The sequence below is a fragment of the Melanaphis sacchari genome, unplaced genomic scaffold (assembly GCF_002803265.2).
Source record: "Melanaphis sacchari strain LSU unplaced genomic scaffold, SCAv2.0 Contig64_pilon_pilon, whole genome shotgun sequence".
Lineage (NCBI taxonomy): Eukaryota > Metazoa > Arthropoda > Insecta > Hemiptera > Aphididae > Melanaphis > Melanaphis sacchari.
Window position 1 is genome coordinate 269828 of NW_020271462.1, and position 13991 is coordinate 283818.

Genomic DNA, 13991 nt, shown 5'->3' on the forward strand with positions numbered 1-13991 from the left:
TTTGTCCTTATTGGATAATTTATTGTGTCGTACCTATTTTTTGAAATAATTTCGTAAATCGTGATTTTAAATTTCTATTAAATATAATAAGTACCTAATATTGTCATGGTAATATGTAATTTATGATGACAAAATGAATTTTATAAAATTAGTTATATTGTATAGGTTCAGTATATGTATATAAAAACAAATAATTTAACTAACTAATCTATTAGCGTAACAATTTTGTATTAAATAATAATAATTAATAATAACTGTTGTTTTATAAATAGAAATTGAAATCTTAAACTTTTCATTTGAAAATACATGGAAAAATTATATTGGAAAAAATACATTAAATACATTTTCAGGGAATTCTTAAAATACATTAAAAATCACTGAGAGTAAAAACAAATAAGCTAGAAACATCATGTTTTTTAAATTTTTCGAATTTTTTGAAAACATTAATTTATACTGTACACATTGTCATAAAGATAAAATAATCTTTCTATATAATGATACATACATAACATTATTGATTACCTATTGTATAACATATTTATATAAACATATAAAAATAAAATAAATAAAATGGTTATTATTAGAATAATAGTAATCTACGGATAATTAATTTCGTAGATTTTTATATTTTAATGTAATTTTAGTACGTTAAATAATAAATACTGTTATTTAAATTATGTCTCTAGCAAACCGCAAAGTAAATGTAAGGAATTATAAGTACGCATAATAACCATAATGCCAATTATTCCTAGTCATCTCGTGTTTTTACCAAGAGATTAAAACTGTATAGTAAACTGTTTTAAAATTAATATCTATAAATTTTGTCAAGTCTAGAACGATAATACAATTTTTATTTAATAATATTTCTATTCATATTTCACTAATTTATTTTTGATCTGAGTTTAATTATATATATATGTGTGTGTGTGTGTGTGTGTAATTTAAATGTATTTGCCTTTGTGGCCTTGTTATAATCATGATTCATTAACAGATGACATTGTCACAACTGTTTTAGTAAAAACATACATAAAGAGCCAACAAAGAAGGTTATTTAAAAATCAAAGCTTTTTCAAATACTTTATTAGAGTTTTCAAGTAAAAATTGGCTTATAAATAAAAATAAAAAAACTTTCTTCAATATAGGTGAAACAAATATGTCACAACTTCCACAATTTTTCAAATTTGACTATTTTCAAAAGTAAAAAATATGTTGTAAACATCTTAAAAAAATAAAATGTTTGTTAAAAAAAACTTTTAATAAATAGTTGGTTAATTATTTAAATTTGTATTTATTATGATCCATTTACAAATATTACAATTATTAATTTGTATATTACTCTACTCTAAAAGCCTACGGGTGGGCCTGCATAAAATAAATACAGTATAAGGGCTTTATAATAAATAAACCTTACATTGTTTTTTACTTCATATATATAGTAAGTAATTAAGAAGTATAATATGCGTAGTTTGCTTTTTGAAATTAACAGTAAACCAGTAGAAAAACCACACATTTTTCATAAAAATTTAAAATAAATGTTTAAATAAGATGTATAGTATAACATGTGTATATTGTGCAAAATGTTCATTTCACTAGGAGCGCTACTGTTTCTCTTAACATAATATTTAAACAATAATAATAATAATGTAAGTACGACTCATTGTTTTTAAAAATACTAAATTATAATAACATAGATTGCAACACAAATTATGTACCTTAGAAAAATAAATATATATAAAGCGTTAACATAAAACTTTAATTTAAAAAAGTAATTTCGTTACAAATGCACAAATAACTTACTATATTACAAGCACATAGCTATACCAAAAGTAATTTTGGCACAGTAACTTTATTATTATTCGCATAATGTCATGCCAAAACACTACAGAGTTACTGGTTATTACGAACATAGACGTGTTATTAAGTAAAATAACATTTAAGAGGACAGAGGATGCTACATCTGCGTGTAGTGTCTCCGTCTTAGCAACGTACACGACATACCGAATTTGTGTTTGGTAGGATATTTTAATTTTTAAGCAAGTTATAAATAAGTATATACCTAAAATATAAAATTCAAATTTTTTTTATTTCTAGCTAAAAATTAAATTATTGTAAAAAACCCACGTAAAAATAAATACGTGAAATAATGTTGTTAATTACATTTTTAGTTTAATAATAATATGCCGTGATAGTTTATTATATAATTTAAAATTACATTTACTATGTTGTACGTTTGCAAAACGGTAAAAACATTAACAAACAAAATGGTGGATTATTTTGTACATTATTATTATCGATGTGATGTTCAGATTTCGCAGACTATTCCGAGGTTAAAATTTAATTAAATCAAAAAATATGATAAAATATAAAATACTTTTGCGGAACGATTAGTCATAACATTAAATTTAATTGTTATAATAATGTATTTTTGTTACTATAAATATGTACGTTTGTCGTAGGAAATTTGGGGAGAATCGATTTGGTATGTGAATACGAATACGATCTATTCATACGGCCGGACACCTGCAACCCACGGCATAGACTGTGGTTCAATTTCGTCGTAGAAAACACAAGACAAGATCAAGTGTGTAATCCACATAATCGTAATATTCCCTCATTTTATATATATATTTGTATATAGTATATATTGTATTAGATGAGTCGTGAAAATATTTTCTTATTCAATGAGACAACAAATTGGCTAAAAACAAGTTCAATGCAGCAAAACTGTTTCTAAACTTTGGCTTTTTTCAATATTTACTGACAGTTAAAATATGTGAATAAATATATTGATTTATCACAAAATTATGAAGTTTTGGAAATAAATAATTGAAAAGTCAAAAAATTGGTCATTTGAATCAAATTAAAATTAAAATTTATTGATTAATATATTATGTTTATATAACTATAGACTATAATAGTATACCTATGTATATTTATTATAAGCAAATTAAAAATATTAGACTAAATTATTTGAAGGGCAAAAAGAAACTTTTCATATTAAAAAAAAGAAAAAATATTAGGTCAATCAGCTTCTCTCCTGAAAAAAAAATAGTTCCAGTTGTGCCTATGGCTACATTCTGTTGAAAATTAATTAATTTAATATTCGTGGATTATTTCAGAACGTTATATTTAACATCGTAAATATCAGCAATAAAAACAACCTTTTTAAAAATGGAATGACTCCTATAGTGAGAAGTACGAGCCGAAACACGTGGTATGTACTATATATTTTCAACCTACTCATACGACAAGCTTCCGCACTCAATGGCTTGCACTTATTATTGTCAATCGTCTATCAACAGAGTGATTCATCAAGCATACTCGCCCCCATTTTTCATACACTATTCTGATTTTTATAATTTTATAAGTATGCTTAAGCTTCATATTTTCTTCAAATACTTAGATTTTTTATAATATTTAAGGAATGTCCTCCAAAGATATAATTTCTTTTTTAAATGTGAACCGCCCATTTATTTTATGACAATTAGGTAATAAAGATATATATATATATATTTTTGATATATTTAAATTAAAAAATATAAATTTAAAAGAGTATTTTTATGAACTATCAAATTTTTATAACGAAGGATAATGAGTCAAGGTAATGAATTTAGAAGATAGCTTAGCGCAATGATGACCTGATAATAATTATTATACTTATTATTATTTATAAAAGGTACAGATTTATTAACATTTTATTATATTATCAGTAAAACTCATGTTTACTTTTTGAGTATAATAAGTATCAGAATAATTAGTTTGTAAATTTTATATTTTATTTAAAAACCATTTTAACATGAGATGTTATCTAAATTTAATAACTTTAAAATTTTTATAAAAATATTCATATTAATAATTATTTACAGTATACAAAAATATGGTTTTTATTTGAATAAAAGAAGTTTATATAGCCTCAGTATAATCCTTAAATAGTAAAAAAAATTCAAGTATGCATTTGGTTATGTGATGCTTAACTCAGTTTAAATATATCTACTTAAAAACTCAAAAAAAAAAAAATTTAAAAAATTTTAAAAAATTTTAAAAAATTTTTAAAGAATCAAAATAACAATAAATTCATTATTAAAAGATAAAATCATTTTTCAATTCATAAAGAATACTTAACCCACTTTGTTATTTAGATACCTATTGTATATCGATTTCACGTATAGTGATAATATTAGAAAAAAATGAAATTGTACTTATGGTTTAATAACGAGGTATACGCCACTGAAATAGTGAAATAGTCGTGATAAATGGACAGATGACCGCCACATTGCACAGTCACAGTGCTGCAGCCATCGATTGCGCTTAAATGCAGTAGTGCGCAAAACGTCAATACATGGTATTTTCATTGTTGTTATGGTCGTGCAACAATATATGCTCTATTAGCTATAATATATAATAATATTATAATATACATACAACGTCCCATACAGGTCTTCACTATTTTTTTATTGATCGATGACTAATGCATATTTGTGAATGGTTGAATTTCCTACATATTTTTTAATTTATTTAATTACCTATATAGATTAAATATATAAAAAAAATAATAATAATAATCTAAAATATGAAATTATATTTGTGTGACTCTATCCCTATTCCGTGCGTCGTGCGTTATATGTTGTTATACTCGTATATTATTATATACTGCAGTTATAGTCTTAACATTAAATAGATAACAATAAATTGTTTTGATAGGGAATGACTTTTAATTTGAATCAAAGTCTATTTTCCTATGGTAGGTGTTATTGTGATCTGTTCATTTTGGCAAAAATCCAATTTTTTTATCGCCAAAGTTATTGTCATCGCACAACATTTTACTTTTAACTGTGTCACTGCTTTTTAGTGCAATTTAAAAATTGCACAAATACGACCAAATCAGAATTTTGGCTCTAATATATTCCATTTTTATTTAACTGTAAATTAATATAAAAAAAAAAAACATTTTTTTTTTAGAAACCTGAAGTTTTATAGTAAATATATTTTTCATGCATTTTTAAAAGTATTAAAGTTAAGACTTTATGAATTTTATACTACAAAATAATAAGTAAATTTTCGTGATTTTGATCAATTTTTTAAAAAAATCAAGAATGAATTGTATATCACAATGTAAAAATACCTATATATATAATACAGCTATCCCATCTCACGAAAAAAAAAATAAATACACCTGTATTCAAAGCAAAAGTATTAAAATTTTTTTCCCTTTAAAAATATTTAGTATCACCTAACTGTCCTAACCTGTAACTATACTAAAACTCTGTTTAACAATACCAATAATATACATACATATATCGTGTATAATATAATTTACACGTGTCTATGTATGCAGTCATCTTGGATTGTAATTTTAGTTTAAAATTTAAATTATTTCCACTATATGAGATACAATTAAATCAACAATTATTGTTTTATATTCATTATAATAAAAATAACATTAATAAAAATAATAATAAACAGAATGAACTTTGTGCGCGACGAGCGCTGTCGGTTGAAGGACACCTACACCTAAAATCCCCTTTGTATATTATAATATTATTATTTATTATGATAATGCCCTCAGTTTTTATTAGTTCAAAGTTATAGGGGTTTAGTTGTAAATTTATAAATTTAATGTTTATCCATTTAGGTAAGATATTGTATAATAATATATACATAATTTATGCAGGCTAGTGTACGACACAATGTCGTTACATTATGTTTTGTTTACGACTAATACTACGATTTTCTGTGTTAGGATTTAACGTATATCATATATATGTATATCCCAGTTAGAATTTCCACGTTCATCTGTTCTATAGATATTGCAGCGCAACGATGCGTCGCACTACTTTATATCATACTTTATTTGTACTATTACACGGCGTTTAACGCGTAACAGCCGTCGAAAAGTTTGCAGATGAGATTACAGCGACAGCGGCAGTGGTAAGTTCTAATAAATTATTTGTGATGCGGTGCAGTTAAAACGTCGCGGACGAATGTATTATTATCATTATTATTATTATTATTATTATTATTATTATTATTATTATTATTATCATTATCATTTCCATGTTTACCGTCGTGCTCCGGACTTAACCGACATTGTTGTTACTATTGCGTTATACTAGGATCTTTGAGTTTAACGAGCGAACAAGTCCTGTGTCAGTCGTGAAAAAGATGAGGGTGTGTGGGGCGGTAACTGTTCGAGTGATATTGTTGTGTGAGAGGGGTGGTGAAGAGGCGGTAACTTCATCCAACACGCCTCAATTATTCACATCCCTGTGAATTATTAATTAACAAACCGTATTATTAAACATAAATAGGTATATTATATGCACATCATAATATTATACAGTTTAATTATAAATTAGGTACACTAATAATACGGCTTCCAAATTAATAAAATAATAATTAACTACCTACTTACAATATAAAGTTATACTATTTGTTATTTGTGTAGTGTGTTGAATTGTAAGGTGCGATTATTTTACATAATATACGGATTTCGTTTCTCTGAGCACGCTCGCCCCCGTCTTTCATTTAAAAATGATTTTATTCAGATTGAAATTTTCGGAAATATTAAATAATGTAATTAAAGACCGTTTAAATAGGTGTATGCTGTATAGTGTATACGTTCGATAAGACGTTGTCTTGCCTGAAACGCTCAGTCCGAATTCAGCCCGAACGGTTAAGGTTCTCATATGATAATAAAATAGATGTGTGACATTTTAACACAGCGCATAATGGTGACTTATATATTATACACGCACGATCGACTTATGACCATTGGTGGGTGGTGGTGGTGGCAGGTCGAAAAAAGCTCAAAAAGTGAACACCATGGTTTAAGCCAAAATAAACGGGTTTTGTAGATTTTGTCCAGAGAAATAAATGTTGATAATTAGTAGCTAAGCGAATTTCTTTCCAGTTGTATTTCATTGCGATAGGTGAATATTTAGGTGTCTACTGTTTTTATTTATGTTTAGATTTTTTGGTTATTTAATACATTTATGCTAATAATTGTGCCTGTTGAATTAGATGGTAGTGTAGGTATAGACGTTATTTGTCCGTGTACTGCAGGTATTTCACAATATAACTTGTTTTTTGTTCAAAAATAAGTTTGTCAGTGAGAAAAATTATTTTAATTGACGGTGTAGAGTCTAAATTTACTAAATATATATAGATATATATTAAAAACATCTACTTCCCTGTTTTTACAGACTTTACTCTCAAACAAGGGATATAGTTACAAAAATTATTTTACGTTGTTTTTAAAGTATTTCATTAATTATTATGTGTAAAATTATAGGTATTTCGTATAATTCAGTTGTTTAAAATATAATAATATAACAATTATTGTGTATAACTCATATGCTACGTTTTCATAAATAAATATAAGTAATGATTAAATTAAATTTATTATATTGGTACATGTTTATAAGATAAAAATTATATTTATATACATTCAAATTTTGTTTGAAACTACACATACTCTTTGATTTTTTTTTCTTTGTTTTTGATATTATTTTTAATATTAATAATATGAGGAGTGAGTACTTATTATTTTGATACATATTTTACATTGTATATTTAACAAAATATTTGAATTGGTTGAATAAAACATAGCGTTGAATTTTGAATGAATAGATTCACAACTAGCTGTATTTTTCCATGAATATGTAACTAAGGTACATATTACAGTAAGATAAAAAGAGCTTTCAAATAAGTAATTTTCTAAAATTTCATCAGTAAAGCATTCTAATCGATGATCTGAAATTAAAATAGAAATTAGGACATCGGTGAAGTAATCATTGACAATAAAAATGAAAACCCAAAATATGTTTTTAAATATTTACCAATTTCAAAATTTTTATTTTTATAGTATGTCAATCCATTTATTTAATTTTTCTAAACCGTGCTTATCCCAAATGAAATTAACAATATTTTAAGTAGTGCTAATGGCCAAGTTTTAGATATAGCAATATACCAAAAATGATATAGTTATCTTATGATTTCATTATATTTTTATTTTTACTATTTCAAAGATAAAAATAATCGAAAAAGATTTAATTATAAGGTATTATAATGATTTAATAAAATATCAATTAAACATTATAAAAATATAAATTTTGGTTTAGGTTTTGCTTTTTGATTTTCTATGAGTGGTTGGTTCAACAATCCAAAGATCACAATTAATAAAAACTTATTGTATTTTTTAACTGATTACAAATAACTATTTTTAACGTGTAAATATTAGTTCCACATAGTTATAACATATATTATATTAGTACACTGTTTTTTGGTAATTATAATGTAATATATTCAATTTTATGAAACAACTCAACCAAAACATACACTGGTGAACAGAATTTTACTTTCTATTCCCCCTCCACAACAAATCAACAAACCTGTAACTTTACGTCTGTAAGTTCAGCTGTTCTAAAAATGTATTAAAAGTAAATAATGTTCTAACAATCCTTTGTTAATAATACACATCTGCATCCAAACGTTATCTATAGAATATATATATATATATATATATAATGTTATTAACTTAATAATTAGTTTATGCACTTCAAAACTTACTGTTTATTGTAATAACGTCAGTGTCTATATATTATATGAGCTAGATGAAGAGTATAGTTTTTAAACTAGAAACGAAGGTCTAAGTTTTAAAGCTCGAACCCAAACAAAATTTAAAACATGAATTTACTATCTTAAGATTTATTATTTATTTCAGGTATCGTATACCGATCTACAGGGTGCACTACCACCGATCGTTGTACCATGACAACAACTACGTTCTCAGCATATTGTTTTCATTTGACAAAGACGACGATAGCTATCAATTTTCGTACTCGTATCCATATTCGTACACTCGACAACAAAACTATTTATCGCTGATTGAAAAAAAGAAGCTACCTTACTTCAAACGCGAACTACTAGGACAATCGATCGTAATACATTTTTAAAGTTTGATTTAAATACAATTAATGTGTATGTGTATGTCCAAGCGGACTCGTATTTAACATATTTTTAGAAATAATCAAATTACTATCATAATTCTCTATTAATCAGTAGAATATTTCTGTGAACATTGAGATTTTATTAAAATATTGAAAATACATTGAAAAATATAATATCACGTCCAGCAGTGGAATATTTGTACGAAAACCAGAACTGAATCAGAATTTGTAAATGCATTGAAAATAATATTAAAATGTGATACATATTATTAATATTAGTAGTTCACTAGCTAAAAGCTTTATTATTATGATGTATACTAGTTATTTGATGCGATAATGATATTATTTTTGTCACTATAATGCCTTACATGCATGACTTTAAATTTAATATGATTTTCATATCTAAACATAAAGTTCAACTAAATTTCCTATTACTTCTTACTCACTATTATAAATATCAAATTAAATTTTAACAAAAGGGTATAACATTTTTTTAGTGTTTTGATTGTATATATATATATACATTTATATCTATAAAACAAACATAACAAAGTTGGACTTAAACTGTCATATTTTCTATTGAAAGCTTTCTAAATATTTTGAGTTTATTTTTATTTGTATTTTAATTTTAATTGTTGCAAAGAGAATCATAAAAAAATAAAAATTAAAAAAAAAATAATATTTTTATTCACAGTTTTTCCAGCACATCTGTTATTATTAATCGTCTTATTTATAAATAATAGTATAATATTATATATAATTTATAATCAATTGTTATAAACGTCTTAAAATTTAAAGTAATTATATCGACATAAACTAAATAATAATTCATTTTTTTTTTAATATGTATCTCAGTTACACTATAAAAAATTTATTTCAATCGCATTTTTTAAATTTTAATTCTGGCATGGTTTTCACAAAATTATCATATTGTGGTGTATACATATATCATATTGTGCGATGCCAGTATGCAATGATTGAGTAAAACTATATAATTATGGTGCGCAATACAATTACGATGAACAATAAAATAATACGTTTTCTGAATAAATGAAAAATATTCATACTGCAAGGTTCATTGCAAAATTATGATATAAATCTATATACATAGCCATTTCAGCAGTGTTTAAGCGTAAAATCGCGTCTTCAACCGCAAAAAAATAATCCCGCACAACACGTCAACATGAGCGTAAAAATGTTAAATCCGCCACGTATTAGGTTTACCGAATATATTACAGTGACTTTTGAATTCAATTTTCTGTACATAGGCCTGAAATAGCGTCAACGTAGTGTATATTCATTAGTAATCCGAGGAATGGTATTAGAGGAGAATTGAGATACAGTTATAGTGATGAAAAAGATATCGGTTACTTTACCCACACCAAACTTAAATTTATTAAATATTATAACTAGTTTTTTTTTTTTAATTCCTATACTTTAACTTTAATTTTTTGCTTACGTTTTATGTGATTACTAAATGAAATTAAAATATTTATATTATAAAAGTGGTATGTTATTACTCATCGTGAACTCGTGATATAAATTCATATACACATTTAAAACATAATAAGCATTGATTTGTTGATTTTCTAAACTTTGTTAAGATTTAGATGTTTGACCAACTATCTCAAAAATCATATGATTTTCAAATCAAGCAAAGTAAATCTTAGTTTATGTAATATTATTTTCTACGCAGCACACAAAGTACGACGAATATAGTTGAAGTTATTTGTTTATCTTTTAGTTATTACGCACATAATATAATTTTATTATATAAACACAGAAAACACGCTTTAGAAGCTCTCTACATACTGAATTGAAAACAAATAACAAATTACCAAACATGAAATCAATATTTTTTAATATTGTATAAATTGCTTTCAATATTATTTTTATCTTTAAACTATCATATAAGCATTAATGAGGATTTCAAAATCTTGATAAACTTAACTTTTCGATTATATTTACAGAAATCACATCAAAATAATCGTATAATAACTTATTAATTGTTAACCATTAGAAATTATTGTTACATTATAGATTATCATTAAAATAATAACTATAGTTGCGTAACATTACTATTATTTACAGTTATTATTGAAATAAAATGCTTGTTTGAGAAAATATGAAAAAAAATATAAATATACTTAAAATAAATAAATAAATAAATAAAAATAATAATAATAATTTATATATTTTTTTAAATATAAATACTTTTTTTGGTGTGCCTAGAATTTATAGTGATCAAAATTGCATACTACTAAATTATATTAAAACAAAAAATTAAAAATATATCAAAATAATAATTTTAAAAAAACCAGTAAAGTGGTCTCACCACCGTGGTGTAACCAATTTGCATAACCATAATGCCGTGTAACCATAATTCTCTATTGAACGACACAATAAAAAAAAACATGCATTCTAATATGGTGAGATAATTGAAAATTCACCCACTCAACAGTAAAGCAAAATTAAATGTTAGTTATAAAATAGCTAAATCAAAGAAAAAAATAAAAACCAAAATAATAGTCTAATCATACTAAACACAATTTAAATATACTTATCCAAAATATACAGTTAAATCTCAAAATTGTATTATTTTTTTTTAATCATATTTAAAAATAATCATATGATACAGCTTTTTAAGTTTTCTATTTCTATTTTTATTTATTTTATTTAAGCAAAACAAAAGATTAGACTTGATTACGATAACTAATCCGAAGAATATGAATCCAACTGAAAAAGTCCATGTCGTTGTAATATTAGGAAGAGTGCATGGGTGCGAGACGCCCAGTTCCTATGTCTGTCAAGGTAAATATTTAAAATAATAATCACATACAATTACCAGATTAATTTAAAGCAACAATATTATGTGACAGGAATTATTGAATTTTTGATTAGCAACCATCCAGCTGTGGTTCGTCTTCGAAAAAAAGTCGTCTTTCAATTAATACCAATGATGAATCCCGATGGAGTAACTTTAGGAAATTCTAGGTGGGTAAACATTTTCCGTTAACTGTCTAGTTAATAATAACTATTATTTTAATTACCCATTATATATCTTAATATATTACAATTCATTTTTCTAAATAAGAACTTTATTACTTTATTGATATTTTGATTTATATCACTAATGGATCTATGGATACTATTTATATACATGATGAGTGATGACAGTGATGTGCTCAAATGAGTTAGAAGGGAGAATGTCATATCTTCTCTCATTTGACTTATTTTTGTCTATATATTTCTCAAAAATATATATTTTTATTATAATGTGGTCTAAGGTAAGAAAAAATCCATACCCCTCGCCTTTATAAAATCTGAACATGTCATTAAATGACAATCAATAGTTCCCGTTAATTTGCTATAATGCTATATAAAAAACTATTAAACGAATAATATGATAACATTACGACTAAATAATATGCGTAGTTAGACAAATAAAAACAAACAAACCTATTTTCGTAATAAATGTTATAGTTGTAAAAGACTTTTTTCTATTCTAATTAAAAAAAAGTATAACTCGTTACAGGACCAATTTATTGGGAATCGACTTGAACAGAGCTTGGCACAAAATATCGCAATGGGTCCATCCGATATTATACGCCGTTTACAATCACTTAATGGAAATCGAAAAACATGAGGTAAACCACCTTTTTCCACACACTGGTTTAGTCATGAGACCATGGGGCAAAGAAGACGCTTAGTGAATAAGGTTAAATTTGGAGTATAAATTGATTTATACATCAAAAGTTCAGACAGAAAAATAATTTGAAATTTTAACTGATAATAGAATAATAATCGTTATTAAATATTTCCACAAACGATAACAATCAAATATTTAAGTTCTATATAAGTTTATTATTTACTCATTCTTCAAGAAGATAATGTTGTGAGCTGCACTGAACAACAACAACTTCATATGGGGTCCCATGAGTTTACAATTTGCAATAAAACATTCAAAATATATGATAAGTATGAATTATTTAAATAGTTTTTTCGAAATACTGCAATCAAAATCTATATTAATTATATAATATACATTATATTCTGTATATTATTGATTACAACGATATTATTATTATTATTTTTTTTGACACCTAAATAAAACCTAAATATATTAATTCTTAAATCCAAGAAAATTCCGTATGTAAAAAATTTCAAAACATTGCTATTATTATACATAATATAATAATATTTGTAAAGCATCTTTTAGATTCTGAGTTGAGTAATGAATGTATTGATTTCACAATGATCTATACTTTTTTTTCTATTTTTCATCTCCTCTTAGTATATTTAGTAAAACATGTCCAAATTTGAAGATGGTATCTGACAGAAAATTAGATCTAATTAGTATTTTAAGAAATAATTCCCAGTATTTTTCAAAATGATATACAAAAACAAAAACTAATTCAGAAAAAATTAATTATAAATTATTACACAAAACCAGTAATCGACAAAATAAATTTTGTTTTTTTTTTGTATAAATTAAAAACAAATAACTTTAAATACTTGACATTTTTACGAGTGTTTATTTTAGTATTTCTGATACATTATATGATATTTTAAATATTTTGACTCTTTTTAAGCTATTTATAAGTATTTTATTTTTTTTATAAATGTAGAACAATTTTTGTTTAATTAAAAAGATTAAAAACACAATACTTAGTTTCTCATAAATTTTTCTTAAAGCTGTAAAAAAATATTAAAAATACATAATCACAATATTTTTTATAAATGTTTAAATTGGCAAAATTTGTAAAATCTAAAAAACTTACAAATTATTTTGTAGTTATCAATTTATAAGAAAAATGTATTTTTATATCTATTAGATTTAAAAATTTAAAAAAAGAAAGTTAAAAACAATAATATAAATATGAAATAAAAATAAACATCATAAACTATTATAGATGCTAATTAAATATTAAAAACTTAATAAGTACAATATTTTCGACAAAAATTAAATCAACTTACTGTTATATTAATTGTAAAACAAATTATTTTAATGAAAATATCAAAAAAAAATATTACAAAATATGC

General features: G+C 24.3%; 1 protein-coding gene across 1 annotated transcript in view; it reads left to right on the plus strand.

The window, feature by feature from the left end:
* LOC112600487 (cytosolic carboxypeptidase 6-like) overlaps window positions 1-13991 on the plus strand; it is a 63100-nt gene that overhangs the window by 24338 nt on the left and 24771 nt on the right. The window contains exons 3-8 of the mRNA XM_025347728.1: window positions 2457-2581; window positions 3120-3214; window positions 8723-8939; window positions 11630-11759; window positions 11828-11942; window positions 12484-12595. Of these exons, the coding sequence (XP_025203513.1) occupies window positions 2457-2581; window positions 3120-3214; window positions 8723-8939; window positions 11630-11759; window positions 11828-11942; window positions 12484-12595 (794 nt within the window). The remainder of the gene's footprint in view (window positions 1-2456; window positions 2582-3119; window positions 3215-8722; window positions 8940-11629; window positions 11760-11827; window positions 11943-12483; window positions 12596-13991) is intronic.